Genomic DNA, 15,998 nt, shown 5'->3' on the forward strand with positions numbered 1-15,998 from the left:
AGGCATGGTTAACTACTTAGCCAAGTTTGCCCCGAGCCTCTCCGAAATCAACGCACCCATGCGTCAGTTGTTCAAACAATCCAATGAGTTCCTGTGGGACAAACAACATGACACAGCATTTCGGAAAATGAAAGACCTAATCACCAGAGAACCAGGACCGGTTCTTGCCTACTTTGACCCCAACAAAGAGCTCAGACTACAAGTGGACGCATCAAAGTACGGACTAGGCGCAGTATTACTGCAAGAAGGAAAGCCCATCGGCTACGCTTCCAGATCTCTCACAGACAGTGAAATCAACTATGCTCAAATCGAGAAAGAGTTATATGCAATTCTGTTTGGATGTAAGCGTTTCCACCAGTACGTCTATGGCCGACAAGTCATTGTGGAATCCGACCACAAGCCCCTTGAGTCAATCATGAGGAAACCACTAGCCGCAGCCCCACCAAGGCTACAGAGAATGATCCTTCAGCTACAGAAGTACGACTTCACAATCATTCACCGTCCAGGCAAAGACATTCCTATCGCAGACGCGCTCTCCAGAAAGTCTCTTAGCTACCAGGACAACAGCCTCAGTGAAGGCATGGATGTGCAGGTGCACATGGTGTACAACAGCTTACCTGTGAGTGACTCAAAACTGAAGGAGATCCGAGCAGGAACAGAGAAAGATGCACAACTCACACTGCTGAGCAAAGTCATACATGAAGGATGGCCTGAGGAAAGGAGGAAATGCCCTCAGAGCATATCTGAATTCTGGAACCACAGAGACAAAATGTCACGAATCAATGGAATCGTCTTCAAAGGGGAGAAAATCATCATTCCTACCAGTCTCAGAGAAGAGATGTTGACAAAAATTCATGCTGGACATATGGGCATGGAAAAATGCAAACAAAGAGCACGTGACATTATGTTTTGGCCCGGAATGTGCAAACACATTGAGGACATTGTCGGAAAATGTTCCATTTGTCTAGAACGCCGCCCATCAAATGTCAAAGAGCCCATGATACCTCACCGTATCCCAGACAGGCCCTGGCAGGTTGTCGGCCGCAAGCAAGTGCATGCAAAACGTGTACAGAGACAGCAACACCAAAAGAGATACTATGACAGGTCAGCTAGACTACTGCCGCCGCTGCACAATGGAGAATCTGTCAGAATCCTGGAGCATGACTACTGGAAGCCAGCAGTCGTCATCCAGCCAGCTGACACTGAGCGATCGTATCACGTCTGCACTCCAGAAGGACAGGTGTACCGCCGCAATCGCAGGCACCTCCTGAACACCAAGGAACAACACCGTCATTCTGACGAGAGGTCAAGCCTAGAGTTATCCTTGACTTGTGAACTGTCAAAGGGTGTAGGCGGATCGCTGCCCTAAAAAAAACTGTACATCGTTATTGAAACGTTGAGATGTTTTCAGTGCTAGTTAAACGTTGAGTTTACTTATATGTTGATGCTACTGAGAACATTATGTAGAAGAAAGGTTTAAAAGTAATGCATAACATTTTTCTTTTAAAAGAAAGGGGATGTAACATTTGCATATTGAATTATCATTGGCCCGCAGGCATCTGTAAGGAATACCTATTATATTCACGTGATCACATGCTGAGTTGTCATTAGCCTGCAGGCATCTGTAAGGACTGCTATTGTTTGGAAGACCCAGGGGGTCCTGACTCCATCTTGTCCACAGAGTGCTGTACTGCTGTGAGTCAGATCAGACCTGATGCTTCATAAAAGAGTTTAAACTGTAATACGCCATTGTCCTGCAATTTATTATTTTTGTACAAAGTGTGCAAAACAAGACAAAGATAAAGGGTTTTGACCCGAAACGTTGACTCTATTTTCTCTCCACGGATGTTGCCTGGCCTGCTGAGTTTTTCCAGCATTTTCTAGAGAACCGCTTCAAACTGCTGCCATATCACCAGAACTATGGATGATTTTAAAATTTCATTTCCATCGTTATTTGTTCTCAAATGTTGGGAAATATTGTTGCAGGTTTTACTCTATTTTCTTTACTCTAGTTAATTTATATTTCTCTCTTTTTCCTCAGGTCTCTATAGCAACTGTTGATTGAGCTGCCCGCTGCCTCTTCTGAGCCAATAGCGCGGCGGCTTGTTGGACGGTGACTAAAGCGGCTCGCTATTGGACAGGCGGCGGTGGGAGGAGAAGAGTCTAGCAAGATGGCGGACAGGACGGCGGTAGACATTAGCAAACTGAAGGTAAAGGGAGCTGAAGGCCGGGGCCGTGGGACAGGGCGGTGGTCCGCGCTTAGGGTGAAGGCTCTGTGACTGAATCCCCCGCTTCACATTGACTGATCGAGCAGTCGCCGCGCTTCAGCGTCCCCATTCTAATCCCCCCGGGATTACACTGCTGAGACCCGTGGGGACATTGGCGGTTGATTTTTTTCTCTGTCTCTGAGGGCGGGGGTTACTTTTCTGTTATTCCAAAGTTCCCCGATCCTTTAAGCGACATAAATGTACTGGGAATGTCCCGAGTGCCGCATTGAGAAGAAACACATGGTTTCCCCAATGGCCTAGTGGGTAAGTGCACCGCCCAGGGAAGTCACGAGCCACCGAGACCAGGAAGACCCTAGGTCTGTTTGTGCCATGTTCTTTAGTCTCCGCTTGTGCTACTGTACTGTGTACTACAGATGTTTTAAATGGGATATAATTCCCTGAAAGTGAGTGTGTAGGTACATAAAACAATAAAAATAACACTTTTTTTGGGTTTTGTAAAGAGGGGACTTGTTTAAGAGCAAAGAAGAAACCTGTGCAAGCCATTGGTTAATCCACATTCTATGGATTGATACAGGGCTATGGGGGGAGAGTGGGGCAGAGAGATTAGTTTGGGATTGAAACAGGGCTATGGGGGGAGAGTGGGGTTAGTTTGGGATTGATACAGGGCTATGGGGGGAGAGAGCGGGCAGTGGGATTAGTTTTGGATTGCTCTAGCAAAGAGCCAGCACAAACAGGAATGGTGGTTTTTCTATGCTGTAAACCTCCATATTTGATGTTTAAAGCTGTACCGATGAGGTTCGTCTAGCCTATCACTATTTAATTACTTTCTCCATGTTGCTTTAGTTGACAGAACTGAGACAAGAATGTGCTTCAAGAGAACTGGATACTAAAGGAAACGAGCAGGATCTCATCCAGAGACTGCAGGCTTACCTGGAAGAACATGGTAAAGTCATGATTGCTATTTAATCGCACACAAATTATATGGGCTTTTTAAAAATAGTTAATCTAGGAGTTTATAGTTTATGAAGGATTGCAAATTCTTGTTTAGTTCCCCAAAGTGTGTTGCACTTGCAAAACATCCCATTGAGATCCAATGTTACAAGAGAGTACACTGAATTCAAGATTGTAAATTGGCTGATTTCTGTATAAAGGGGTGGTTGAGTCATTCCAGGTAATCATCTGGTTGGAATCAGTTGATCAAACTGCTTGTGCTTCCCAGTTATAATGTCAATTGATTCCTACCTGTAATTAATCTTTGTTGGAATGCTGTCTTGTAATGGTTTTACACTGGTTTAGTATTCTCAGTGTAAACTTGTTCTAGGTTCTTCAAGCATTAGTATATTTTGATTTATGAAAGTGAATGATTACTCATTACCCATCAACTTTAAGTTCACTTTTTTTTAAATAGAGACTGTGTATCTGGTTGTGCCTCTGACAATGTTCTTTGGGTCAGGTTCAATGACAAATATAATGGGTGCTCTATTGTGTTAATCCAAGGTATTCCATGAAGGTAGAACAAAGTGCATAAACAAGTGAAAGGCAAATTTAAAACTTCACATGAAGAATGATCAAGATTAGGAATAGGCTTTCAGTTAGGGTAGTGAAGGCAAAAGTTCTGGGATCACTTGATTGAAGAGACAGTGGGATGTTTTGACAGGACTTTTAGGTGTTTTAGATGAATAAGCTAAAATGGGCCAAATTGCTTTCCTTGTCTATTTATCTTGCAATCTTGTGTGTGTCCTTGTACTTTGTGCTGCCAGGGATTTTGGGTTAGATTGCAGTTCCTGCAGCCCATCCCTGTTGAAGTGACCGCTTTGGAAGAGTGGGGATGGGAGAGAGGTCTTCATTTTTCAAACAGTTCTGGTTTAACCCTTGGTCTGCTGCATGTGGATTTCTACTGTGTATTTTTTCAGTAGATTATATTAGTGTGTGTACATTTATGCAAAATATTAGTTCTGGATTATTGTTAGAATTGAATTATTTGCAATTTATGGCTTTTTAAAAATGCCTGAGGCTTACTCCTTCAACTTAACCCTGTGGTCATCGGGTGTGTGCTTTTAAAAAAAATAAAATCTGAACATTGATTTTGGGGCGGGGATAATTCTAATGCTCCATCGATTCGGACAGTTTTGCTGACTGCCTCCGTGTGATATCCAGATGTTAAGCTCACAGGCCACATAACGAAGAGTAGAAAGAAAAACTGAAATGCATTAACCCATTGTTTTCTTTCAGATCTTCACTGACCTATGCACTTTCTTGTTTTGACAAAATGGAGAGTCTGACCAGGCCATGCTAACCAGTCATTTAGTAATTGAAATAATCTCTAATCATAAAACATCTAGGGGCGAATGCTTAAACATTCAAAGTACTTGATGGCAGAATAAGCTTCTTCTTTAATCAGGAACTTTATTCTGCAGATTTGATGCCTAAACCTAATTGTGTCCTCATTCATGTTCATGCTTTTAAAAGTAGCCATGAAACAAACGCTTGTGTAGAAGTTCAAATTCAGTGACTTTGTGATTGGATTTATCACTTGGGTAACATGTTAATCCTTAAAAGGAAACAACTAGTCCATTAACTTAATAGACTTCCAATAGAATTGCTGTTCCTTTTGACTAATGTTCTAACAAACTGGATCCTAACCAGCAGGTGCCCTTTTTAAAAAAAACTAGCCAGAAAAGGTTAGAATTCGCCCCGCTCGCTTGCATGTTACTGTTTAAAGTGTGAGTCTCAATATTGGGGTACCGGTTTTGAGGATTTACCATTCTGACAGTGTAAAAAAAGCTAATTAACATTGGTTCATTATATTAATTTGGGGTGCTTCAGCTGTGTGTGTGTACTTAGTTGAGATAATGGAGTGTGATCAGCATCAATGCCGTGAAGGCGAGGTAAGCTGGCAGAGCAGATGATTAGTGATAAAAACTTGGGTCTGCCAATCCAACATTCCATTCCAAAACACGGGCATCTGTTATTCAAAGGGTTACAATGTACTGGCTTAATGTCATTATACTTAAAGGAAACGTAACATGTAGGGGGAGAACGTTTGATGAACTCAAAATATACATGTGCTTTTTCTAAACCCCCTTACAGGGGAAGTTTTTATATTTTGTATTTTTGTCTTTATTTCTTGTACTGTACTTCCCTCTACCTTTGTCACTGTTCTAGTATTTTACTAAGCAGGGCCTCTAGTAGAATGACTCAATATATATAGATAACTCTGTTAAATCCAAGTCCTTGCTCCTTTGTTTGCAATTTCAAACTAGTATAGGCCCAGTATCCATTCACTATTATTTCTCTTGCAGCTGAGGAAGAAGTGAATGAGGAGGATGTTCTAGCTGAAGATAGAGGTAAATAATATCTTTATATAATGTCGTTAGTTTCTAGAATTTTGTGACCCCGTCATCAAAAGATTTTTTTGTTTGTCGTCTTTGGCTGGATGAAGAGCAGTAGCTCGCTTCTGAGGTACTGGCACAGTGGAGGTGAGTAACTGGCGATATCTGCAGCCCTGGCCCTGGCCAATTGGAGCTTCTCACACTGCCGTCTGTTTCATTTTCCTCTATACAAAGTTTGTCATTTTCTTAATCAGAATATCATTGAAACATATACAATTCTTTGAGGGCTTGACAGGGTAGATGCAGGGAGGATGTTTTCCCCTGGCTGGAGAGTCTGGAACAAGGTGTCACAGTCTCAGAATAAGGGGTCGGCCATTCAGGACTGCAATGAGGAGGAATTTCTTCACTCAGGGTTGCGAATCTTTGGAATTCTCCATCCCAAAGGGCTGTGGATGCTCAGTTGTTGAGTATATTCAAGGCTGAGATCAATTAGATTTTTGGACTCCAGGGGAATAGAGGGATATGGGGATAGGGCGGGAAAGTGGAGATGAGGTAGAAGATCAGCCATGATCTTATTGAATAGCGGAGCAGGCTCGAGGGGCCGTATGGCCCACTCCTGCTCCTAATTCTTGTGTTCTTATCTAATACCTAGGTCGGGACCTGCGAGTAATGGATTCCTGGGAAAGATTACACGGCAGTATCCAAATCCTCACCTGAACCCTGAGGTTCCGTTACTGCCATGAAATGACCTCTGAATAATGTACAGTTTCAGCAGTCATATTAATTGTTCTTTCAGTTTGTGCTGACTATTAGTATGCTCTGGTCAATGCACGATGATTAGTTGAAGAATTAATACCGTGATCTTGAACGTTTGAAAAAGTTTCACTTGAATACTGGAAAATTTTATGGATGATAAAAGGTTTTTTTTTAAATAGCTTTTTGAGAATCTGAGTTGACTCGGCTGCACCAGCTGGGTCAAATTGCCCACTCCAGTTATGAGTCAGTTGTACATCACACACCGTGTCCCAAGACTTTGGAAAAACATGCACTTGGATAATTCAACTTTTTAAAACTTTTTTTGTCTTGTAATGCAGGATATGTTTAGATCAATTGAAATGTTTCAGGAAATAACAACAGAAAATGCTGGAAAAACTCAGCAGGTCAGGCAACATCCGTGGAGAGAAATTTGAGTTGACGTTTTGGGTTGGACCCTTCTTCAAAACTGGAAAGAAAAGAAACTAGATCGGAGGCAGGGCTGCGATCGGACAAAAGAATAAAAGAAACAAAAGAAGTAAAAGAGATTAGAAGCTAGACGAGATGGTAATAGGCTGGGATTTGGTGTAAAGTGTACTGGCAGGGCAAAAGATAGCTGCCAGGTGTGAGAGAGAAACAAAAGGAAAGGGGGGGGGGGGGTGGGGAAAGGAGTGGAACAATTACAAGAGAAAATGAAATGGGGGCCGAGCTTATGATCTGAAATTGTTGAACTCGATATTGAGTCCGGAAGGCTGCAGACTGCCTAATCGGAAGATGAGGTGCTGTTCCTCGAGTTTACGTTGAGCTTCCGTGGAACAATACAAGAGGCCGAGGACGGTGAGGTCCGAGTGGGAATGGAGCGGTGAATTAAAATGACAGGCGACCGGAAGCTGTACCACATTTCAGGAGTTGTGGATTATAGAATTTATTTGGGTGAAAAAGCAGAGGGATTTGGGGGTTCAGGTTCACTATTAATTAGAGCACATCAAGTAGATAAAGCCATTTATAAAAAAAAAAACTAATGCAATACTTGATTTTATGGCAAGAGGTATAGAACATTAAAGTCGAGGTGCATGTGGTACATCTGTATAAAACCGCAGCTGGAGTACTGTGTGCAGTTTTGGGCTCCACACTATAGGAAGGATGTTACAATCTGGGTACAGCACAGATTCACAAGGGTGTTGCCTGGTACTGGGAAAACCCGATATGAAGAAAAACTTGGAAAAAGTGGGGCTATTTTCATTAGAACAGAGGAGTTTATATGATTATTTGATAGAGATGTTTACCCGTGTCAAAGGTGGGGACGCGGAAACAGAATGTTACTAAGCGTTGACCTCCGTGCTGCCACTGTCCATTGAAAGCAATCAAAGTACTGGGAGCTCTGGTTCAGTGATTGGACATCATGTCTCTGTGCCTCAGCCTAGGCATTGGAAATCACAAGTTTCCTTGTGCTGCATTGAAATGAAAAAGAAAATTGAACACAAACCTGTATGTTTCAACAAATACCTACGGGTAAAGTATTTTAATTATAGCTTATGTCCAAAGTATAGATGCTGCATTCTTGAGCATTCATATTTTTCATTTTATACACCGGAGGAGCAGCAGCAGCAGAAGGTTGAGCCAGAAGCTGAAGATCAAACTGTTGCTGTCAAAGAACCAGAAGAGTAAATATTAACCAATTCCTGTTTAAATGGCTTTGCACTATATCTTGCCTTCTATATCCAGAGAACTGCTACGGTACTGACTAATAGTCTGTGCATGCAAATGCTGATTTTTGAAGTAGTTTCCTATTTTATATATATATATATGAAACTTTGTGCTATCCGCCACCGACGGGACCGAGCTGTTGCCGTCCCATCAAAACTGCCGGACAAACCAGCGCTAATGTTGAAACATACGGAGATTTTGAGCTCCGTATCTGGCAACAAACCCTGTTGCTTAGCAACAGCTTCTAAACAGTCGGCCGTACCTTGCAAGCGTCTCTGTAGCTTAGCAACAGCTTCAGCGAGACCTTGCAAGCCTGACTGGTGGGGGGAAAAAAAGCAACGAAAAGAAAAAAAAAACCTAACGAAACAGCTCCTGATTTTTCCTGGTGGCTCGAGCATTCTGGACAGTTAACCTCTGGATAAACCAAAGTTTCCTGTGTGTGTGTATATATACCGGGGAAAATTCTACTTTGTAATTTAGCCAGACCTGCGTTACTTTATGGCTTTGGTGAACTATTGAGCATCACTTTGCGAAAGCACCTGACTAACAATGTATTTTTGTCATGTTAAAAGTAATATCTGCACTCATGGTACACAGAATGTGATGGGGAGGTGCATGGTATCGTAGATTACTCAAGACCTGCCAATGCCAATTGGGAATAATCTTTGACTTGGGTTATTCATTGAATATTTGATGTTTAAAGCTGTACTGATGAGATTAGTCTAGTCTATCCCTATTCAATTACTCTGTTGTTCTCTCCCCTGGTCTTAGTGTTGTTCTGACCATGCTGCCATCCTAGTCAGGAGGAGGTGGTGAACTGAGCTGTGCACATTGTCCTCAACGTTGCTCTCTATTGGTTGATTAAAGGCAACTAGTGGAATCGCTCGTTCTTTTGCTCTCTAACAAAAGCACTCCGTTACTATGAGCTATTGCTCCACTATTACCTCGAGCAGCCTGTCGAAGCTTTGGGTTCAAATGATAGTCCAGTGTGGATTTCAAACTGGGCCTTCTGAATGAGAGTCAATGCTCTATTCCTAGACCTACTGTCTTAGCTTGATGAGTAACATTTCTGGGCGTGATGCAAGAGTATTTTTGCAGTTCCTAACTCTGAAAACCGGATGGGCGTTACTATTTAAGATGAGCATTAGATGTCGTTCAGCTCTTTCCACACGCATTCTAAAAGTATTTCTTTTTCAGAACTGCAGCAAAGAAGTTGGTTAAAATAATGGCACCAATGACGGAGAGTGAGGTGGGTATCAGTGGACTTTTGCAAAATAGCCCTGACCATGCATTTTAACTGTACCAGTAGTCATTTTTATAAACTAACTGAACTGCCTGTATGAAGGTTATGTGCCAGTCTTCTGTAGACACCTGACTGTAACTAAAATACCAAGCTTAACAGACCACCCAATCTGTTTTGTAAATGGTTTGATCTTTTAGGCATTCACTTGCTTGATGTCCAGGACTTCCCCCAAGTCTTGTATTCTGCATTCAGTAAACTGTATTCCATGCATGATCCAACACAGCATAACTAATCCGCGTAACCCTCTTGCACTATAATGTACTCCCCCCTTTTCTGTTCATTAGGTCATGCACCTCTTGATAGCTGAGGGTGGTTGAGGATGCTGGTAGTCACCACTGCTTATAGTTGGTGTGTTTGTGTGAACGTGATTTGCCCGTTATACACGATGGCTGGTATAACGCACAAAGTCTGTGGGTCGTGTTAGTGGCCCAATGCCTCCGGGCTCACTGCTGATCCGTGACACCAGTCAGCATGACCCTGCTTCTCTTTCACTCACCTGTAGTGCACCCATGGCCCCATCAACACCATTCAATTATGCGGTGTATGTAGAATCCATCCTATTGAATTCTTTACTCATTCACTTCATTCCTTGTTGAAGTTTGAATAGAGGGGTCTGGACACTGGCTGCAGATTATAAATGCCAAACTCTGGGCACTGGCTGCAGATTATAAACTCTGGGCACTGGCTGCAGATTATAAGTGCTAAACTCTGGGCACTGGCTGCAGATTATAAGCGCTAAACTGGGCACTGGCTGCAGATTATAAGTGCTAAACTCTGGGCACTGGCTGCAGATTATAAATGCTAAACTCTGGGCACTGGCTGCAGATTATAAACACTGGGCACTGGCTGCAGATTATAAGCGCTAAACTCGACACTGGCTACAGATTATAAGCGCTAAACTTGACACTGGCTACAGATTATACGCTAAAGTCTGGACACTGGCTGCAGATTATAAGCGCTAAACTTGACTGGCTGCAGATTATAAGCACTAAACTCGACACTGGCTGCAGATTATAAGCGCTAAACTCGACACTGGCTGCAGATTATAAGCGCTAAACTTGACACTGGCTGCAGATTATAAGCGCTAAACTCGACGCTGGCTGCAGATTAGAAGCACTAAAGTCTGGACACTGGCTGCAGATTATAAGCGCTAAACTTGACACTGGCTGCAGATTATAAGCACTAAACTACACGCTGCAGGTTATAAGCGCTAAACTCTGGACACTGGCTGCAGATTATAAGCGCTAAAGTCTGGACACTGGCTGCAGATTATAAGCGCTAAACTTGACACTGGCTGCAGATTATAAGCACTAAACTCGACACTGGCTGCAGATTATAAGCGCTACAAGAATTTCTCCGACATGATACATTGGCTGATTTGTCCTTCAGTTTTTGGTGCTTAGTTCAACTTCTAATGAACTGTTTATAAGTCAATATAAATATATTTTTTAAAAACTTCATCAGTTTGTCGTGTACATCACTCATACAATATCGCAGGTGAGTAAGCACAGCTGTTTCTGCCTGAAATAAATGGAGCATTTAAGACTAACCGGCAACTTTGAACTTGATAATGCAAATAGATAATGGTTATCACGCTCTGGTTAAAAGACACTGTTTTAAACATGGACGTTTTAAATAGTGGGAACTGTACCAGGTTTCTACCTGTACCTTTTCCGGGGCCCTACCTCAGACTTGCTACTCATTGAAAAATGGAAGTATAGAGTGCTGAGGTGATGTTACAAGTTTAGGGTGTTAACCTTGGATATTCTCTTGGGTGCAGTAGTGCTAGTCACTCCTGTAAGTGGCTGGAGAATCTTGGGTTTAAGGTTGTACCCGTGCTGCCCAGTATCTAACTATACGTTTGTGTAACCCAAGGGTGTTAACAGTAGGACTCTCGTGATCTGAACTGAGTATCTGTCTTTCATCTGTGTGCGCTGCCAATCTTTTCAACGACTGACCGAGTTAATACTTGATGACAAGGCCAGCTACGAATGGTTAAACTGTTTTATTTCACAGCAAGTGAACTCGCAGAGCAACAGTTATGATCAGACTCGCTTATTTCAATCAGTACAACTCAGCTCTGTGTAATAATGCAAAATAATGAGCACACTACGCATTCCCATGTAAGTGGGTTGTTTTACCATCTCGCAATCTAACCTGCTGAACCTAACAAAAGCTTGCTCTCTCAGCTTTAAGAACGCAACTGTCAGTGAATGTCTGTCTTTTTCTGTAATAAAAACAGAAAATGCTGGAAATACTCAGCAGGTCAGGCAGCATCCGTGGAGAGAGAAACAGTTAATGTTTCAGATCGATGACCCTTCGTCAGAACTGGAAAAAGTTGGCGATGTAACAGGTTTTAAGCCCCCGCTGAGCACTCGGGACGAGGGACCTCCCGACGATGGGTGCGAGGTGTTTATCAATTACGAAAATGTGCTAATATGTTGTGTATTTTGGGAAACAACTTCAAGACTTGGCCCATTAGCATTTTCACTGCCTGTTGTCATGTCATTTTTTTAAATTTGTGTGTATACACTTTGTTTTTAAAGGCAAACAATTAAATGTAACTTTTTTTTACAAAAGTCTAAAATCCCAAAATGTGACTGGTGTATTGCTGCACATTGGGGATGTGCCTTTAAACGAGCTGTGGGCTGATTTGACTTTTTGAACATTCTTCAGTGTTTGCTCAATGGAAACGATTGAATAACATTACTATTTTGCTTGTTACCCAGATGTTCCATTAAGGGGGAGTGTAACTGTAAGTAGCTTCTTTAAGAAGCTTCGGTGTTTGCGTTCTCCAAATGAATGGAATGTACATAGAATGATGCAGCATAGGAGGAGGCCATCTGGCCCATCGTGCATGTGCTGGCTCTTTGGTAGAGCTATCCAATTAATTCCACTCACCTCTTTCCCCATAGCCCTGTAAATTTGTTCCCTTCAAGTATTTATTCAATTCTCATGAGTTGCTATTGAATCTGCTTCCACTGCCCTTTCAGGCAATGCATTCCTGATCACAACTCGCTGTGTTTTTAAAAGAAAAATGATTCCTTATGTCGCCTCTGGTTCTTTTGCCAATCACTTAAATCTGTGTCCCCTGGTTTCTGACCCTTCTGCCACTGGAAACAGTTTCTACTTATCTATATCAAAACCAAAACCTTTCATGATTTTGAACACCTCTATCAAATCTCCTCTTAACCTTCTCTGCTCTAAGGAGAACAACTCCAGCTTCTTGAGTATAACTGAAGCCCCTCATCCCTGGTGCCATTCTAGTAAATCTCCTCTGCATTCTCTCCAAGGCCTTGACATCCTTCCTAAAGTGTGGTGCCCAGCACTGAACACACTACTCCAGTGTTTTATAAAGGTTTAACATAACTCTCTTCCTCTTAATAAAGCCAAGGACCCCATATGCTTTTTCAACAGCCTTCTCAACTTGTCCTGCCACTTTCAAAGATTTGTGTACACCCCACCCCCCCCCCCCACCCCCCGGGTCTCTGTTCCTGCATCCCCATTAAAATTGTACGATTTAATTCATATTGCCTCGCTCTTCCTACCAAAACGAATCACTTCACACTTCTCAGCGTTAAATTTCATCTGCCCAGTTTACCAGTCTGTGCCCTCCTGAAATTTGTTACTATCCTCATTTACTCTCTGCTTTCTGTACTTTAACCAATTTTATATCTATACTGCCACTGTCCCATTAATCCCAAGGGCTTTCATTTTGTGAACAAGTATTATGTGGTACTTTGTCAAATGCCTTTTGAAAGTCCATGTACACATCAACCGCACTACCCTCATCAACCCTCTCCATTACTTCATCAAAGAACTCGATCAAGTTAGTCAAACATGGTTTGCCTTTCATTAAACTGGAAATAAAATAACTGAGGTTAAAATCCTGCTCACATTTAAAGTAGTTTGGGTTGTCACTGTGGACTTCCAACACTAGTCTCTTGGCACGTATCTGCTGAATGGCTTACTCCTTTTCCTGTTTCCCCCCTTCAAGTTGCTTTTGTGACGTGTTCTTCACTTAACAGCGAAGGCCGCTCTACAATAATAGCAAAGGCACAGTTCATTTTTTGATGGGATCAACAAATGAGTCAGAAGTCCAGAACCATTCAACATTGTTATGCTGACATCCATTAACTGATTCCTCAGCTGCAATTAAATGTTTAGCTTGGGGCTAGAGAAATATTTTTGAGATGTGTAGGTTTTTTTTAATGCTAGACCATGTAAATTGTACAAATGTTCTTTTGAAAATGTTTGAGTAGAGCGATAACATTTGAGGCTGAGGCATTCTTCCTGTTACCAATGTAGAGCGGCATTGGCACCAGCCATGGCGAATCGCACAGGCTAGGTCATTTCTGGCTGGAGAAAGAAATGTGATGATGGCTGAGCACAGAATATTAAAGGAGAATTGAGTGGGAAGCATGATTAAATAAAATGAATAAGCACTTGACTGTCACTAGATTTTAAAGAAAGTGAAATGTTCAAAGTTACAGGACCAGCCATCAGTTTGAAAAGTGCCATAATTACAGAAATGAAGGTGTAATTCTCTTTACTGGTCATAAATACCAAACACAGCAAAAGTTGTTTACTACATTTACCTTTGTACATTGTTAATCAAAAGGTGGCGATATTCTTGAACAACACTGTTTACCTTTGTGAGCAGTACTGGATCTAAACGAGCTGTAACTTGACTCTTGTGATTCCCATCAGTGAGTGCTTTCACTACTGTAAGTTTTTGAGAATGGCACATGCAATGTTCTGTTGTATGTTAACATGCTTCAATCGTACTTCACTGCCATGGGAAGCAGAGCATTTTGTATTTTAAATGCTGATAGTCATTGGCCCTGAGCCATTTGTGAACAGTTTTTGGTTAAGTTGGTGCTGTAATGTCCTGTGCCATGCAGTGCTGCAGCTGATGGCAAAAAAGCTAGAAGTTTGCTATTGTCTGCGGTTAAAAATGTCTCTGGGGCTTGAGGTGTGACTGCCAACAGCTGATGCAGCAGGGTGCTGGGTAAAAATGTAACGGAGGAATGTGGCACCAAGTGGCCAGTACAGCGCCGATCCCCTATAACCACTGCAGTGTAAAAGCACCTTTAGCCATTGCTGCATGGGGAAATCCAGAGCAGAGCCCAAGTACTTGCCCATGTTGAGAGGGGAAAATGGGACTGTTGCTGGTCCTCTTGGTAAAATTGGAAGAGGCTTGCTGATCCTCTTGGTCAGACAATGGTATATGTTACAGGAGGCCACGAAGAGGAGAAAAGCTTTAAAACATCAAAGAATCTCTTCCGTTGCAACTAAATTTTGTTGGGATGGGAAAGCAGAGAAAGAAGAATGAGAAAAGTAAGGACATAAAAAAAAGTCAACACCGGTTTTAACCTAATCCTGCACTTCTGAATAATTTGTTTACAATTAAATTGGTGCTGCTTGTCAGTTGGTGTTAATGGTATTTAGGAGGATTATTCCCCCTATCCTCATTTTTCTCCCACCTTTTGAAGGTAGTGACTGTTATTGGGGTACATCCTATACCTAGGGATCCTGTTCCTTCCAATGCCTTGGCTGAGTGTAACTCGGCACCGACTGGGCGGTCAAACCCAGGATGTAGGTGTGTACCTCGCACTGCATCCTGTGAACTTACTGCTGTCGGGGAATTAATGTGATTGTCTGAACTTAAAATTGAGAAGTGGCTCGGCATGCTTAATGAATTTTGTGTTTAATCTTTTTTTCTTTTTCTCTACATAGAGGCTAAAGAAAAGAGCAGAGCGGTTCAATGTACCAGGGACAGCTGAGAGTAAGAAAGCTGCTCGCGCTGCACGGTAACTATTGCACAAAACCAAGGTTTGGAAATGGCGCTCAGAATGCAGTTGTGCTGTCAAATCTATTTCTATTTCAGTGTAGCGTGTATTTTATTTGAAGGGGGGGCACCAATTTTTCAGGCAAATGGACAGTTGAGCTGTCACATTGTGCCGTGTATATGTTAATAATACAGACATCACAGTGCAAAGGTGGTGAGTTGTTGGGACCAGTTATATAGAAATTACAATATGGAAACAGGCCATTTGGCTCCGTGTCTGTTTAGCCTCCACGAGAGCAGTAATCCTAATCATATTTACCTGCCATGTTCCCCTATCCCTTTAGTCCCCCTTTCCTTCAACCAGCTATCTAACCGATTCTTAAACGTTGACCTGTTCTCTGCTTCAGTACTGCATTCCGCAGCCTCATAGCACATTTAATTGTAATAAGTTGCATAAACGGAAATGTACAAGTGCATATGTTACCGAGTAATACACCATTTAAAAAAGAATTAAATTCTGATTAAAGGAATTATTTAGCAGGGACTAGGTATTACTATGGTTGGCACTTGGTCAGTGAATGTCGCATTGTTTACCCAGATGGGATCACTGTTGAATCCCATTTGATTTTCACAAATGTCAATGCACGCTTTCCAACAGGAGTCACTGGACAGCATTCAGGAGTTGAAGCACATGACTAGGGTAGAAAATGAGATCGGGTGTTGGAAGGAATGTAACATTTTAAATTTTATTGACATTCCTCACCTGGTTGTGCGCAGTGATTTACTTACATTTTTGGACTCTATGGGGATCGGGCGGGAAAGTTGAGTCGCGGTCGATCAGCCATGACCTTATTGAATGGCGGAGCAGGCTCGAGGGGCCGTAT

The 15,998-nt window shown here is 42.2% G+C and overlaps 1 protein-coding gene across 4 annotated transcripts in view; it reads left to right on the forward strand.

The window, feature by feature from the left end:
* Positions 1-2,061: 2,061 nt before the first annotated feature.
* The window catches only part of LOC147097111 (uncharacterized), a 272,785-nt gene continuing 258,848 nt past the window's right edge, over positions 2,062-15,998 (forward strand). For all 4 annotated transcript variants that reach the window (XM_085972976.1, XM_085972975.1, XM_085972977.1 and 1 more), the window contains exons 1-5: positions 2,062-2,210; positions 3,072-3,171; positions 5,531-5,575; positions 7,910-7,977; positions 9,218-9,269. Coding sequence is in view for 1 of the 4 variants with exons in the window: in XM_085972974.1 (XP_085829100.1) it covers positions 9,246-9,269 (24 nt within the window). In the remaining 3 variants the exon portion in view is untranslated. The remainder of the gene's footprint in view (positions 2,211-3,071; positions 3,172-5,530; positions 5,576-7,909; positions 7,978-9,217; positions 9,270-15,998) is intronic.

Source organism: Somniosus microcephalus, chromosome 33 (genome assembly GCF_052327205.1).
Source record: "Somniosus microcephalus isolate GS21.2 chromosome 33, FLI_Smic_1.0, whole genome shotgun sequence".
NCBI lineage: Eukaryota > Metazoa > Chordata > Chondrichthyes > Squaliformes > Somniosidae > Somniosus > Somniosus microcephalus.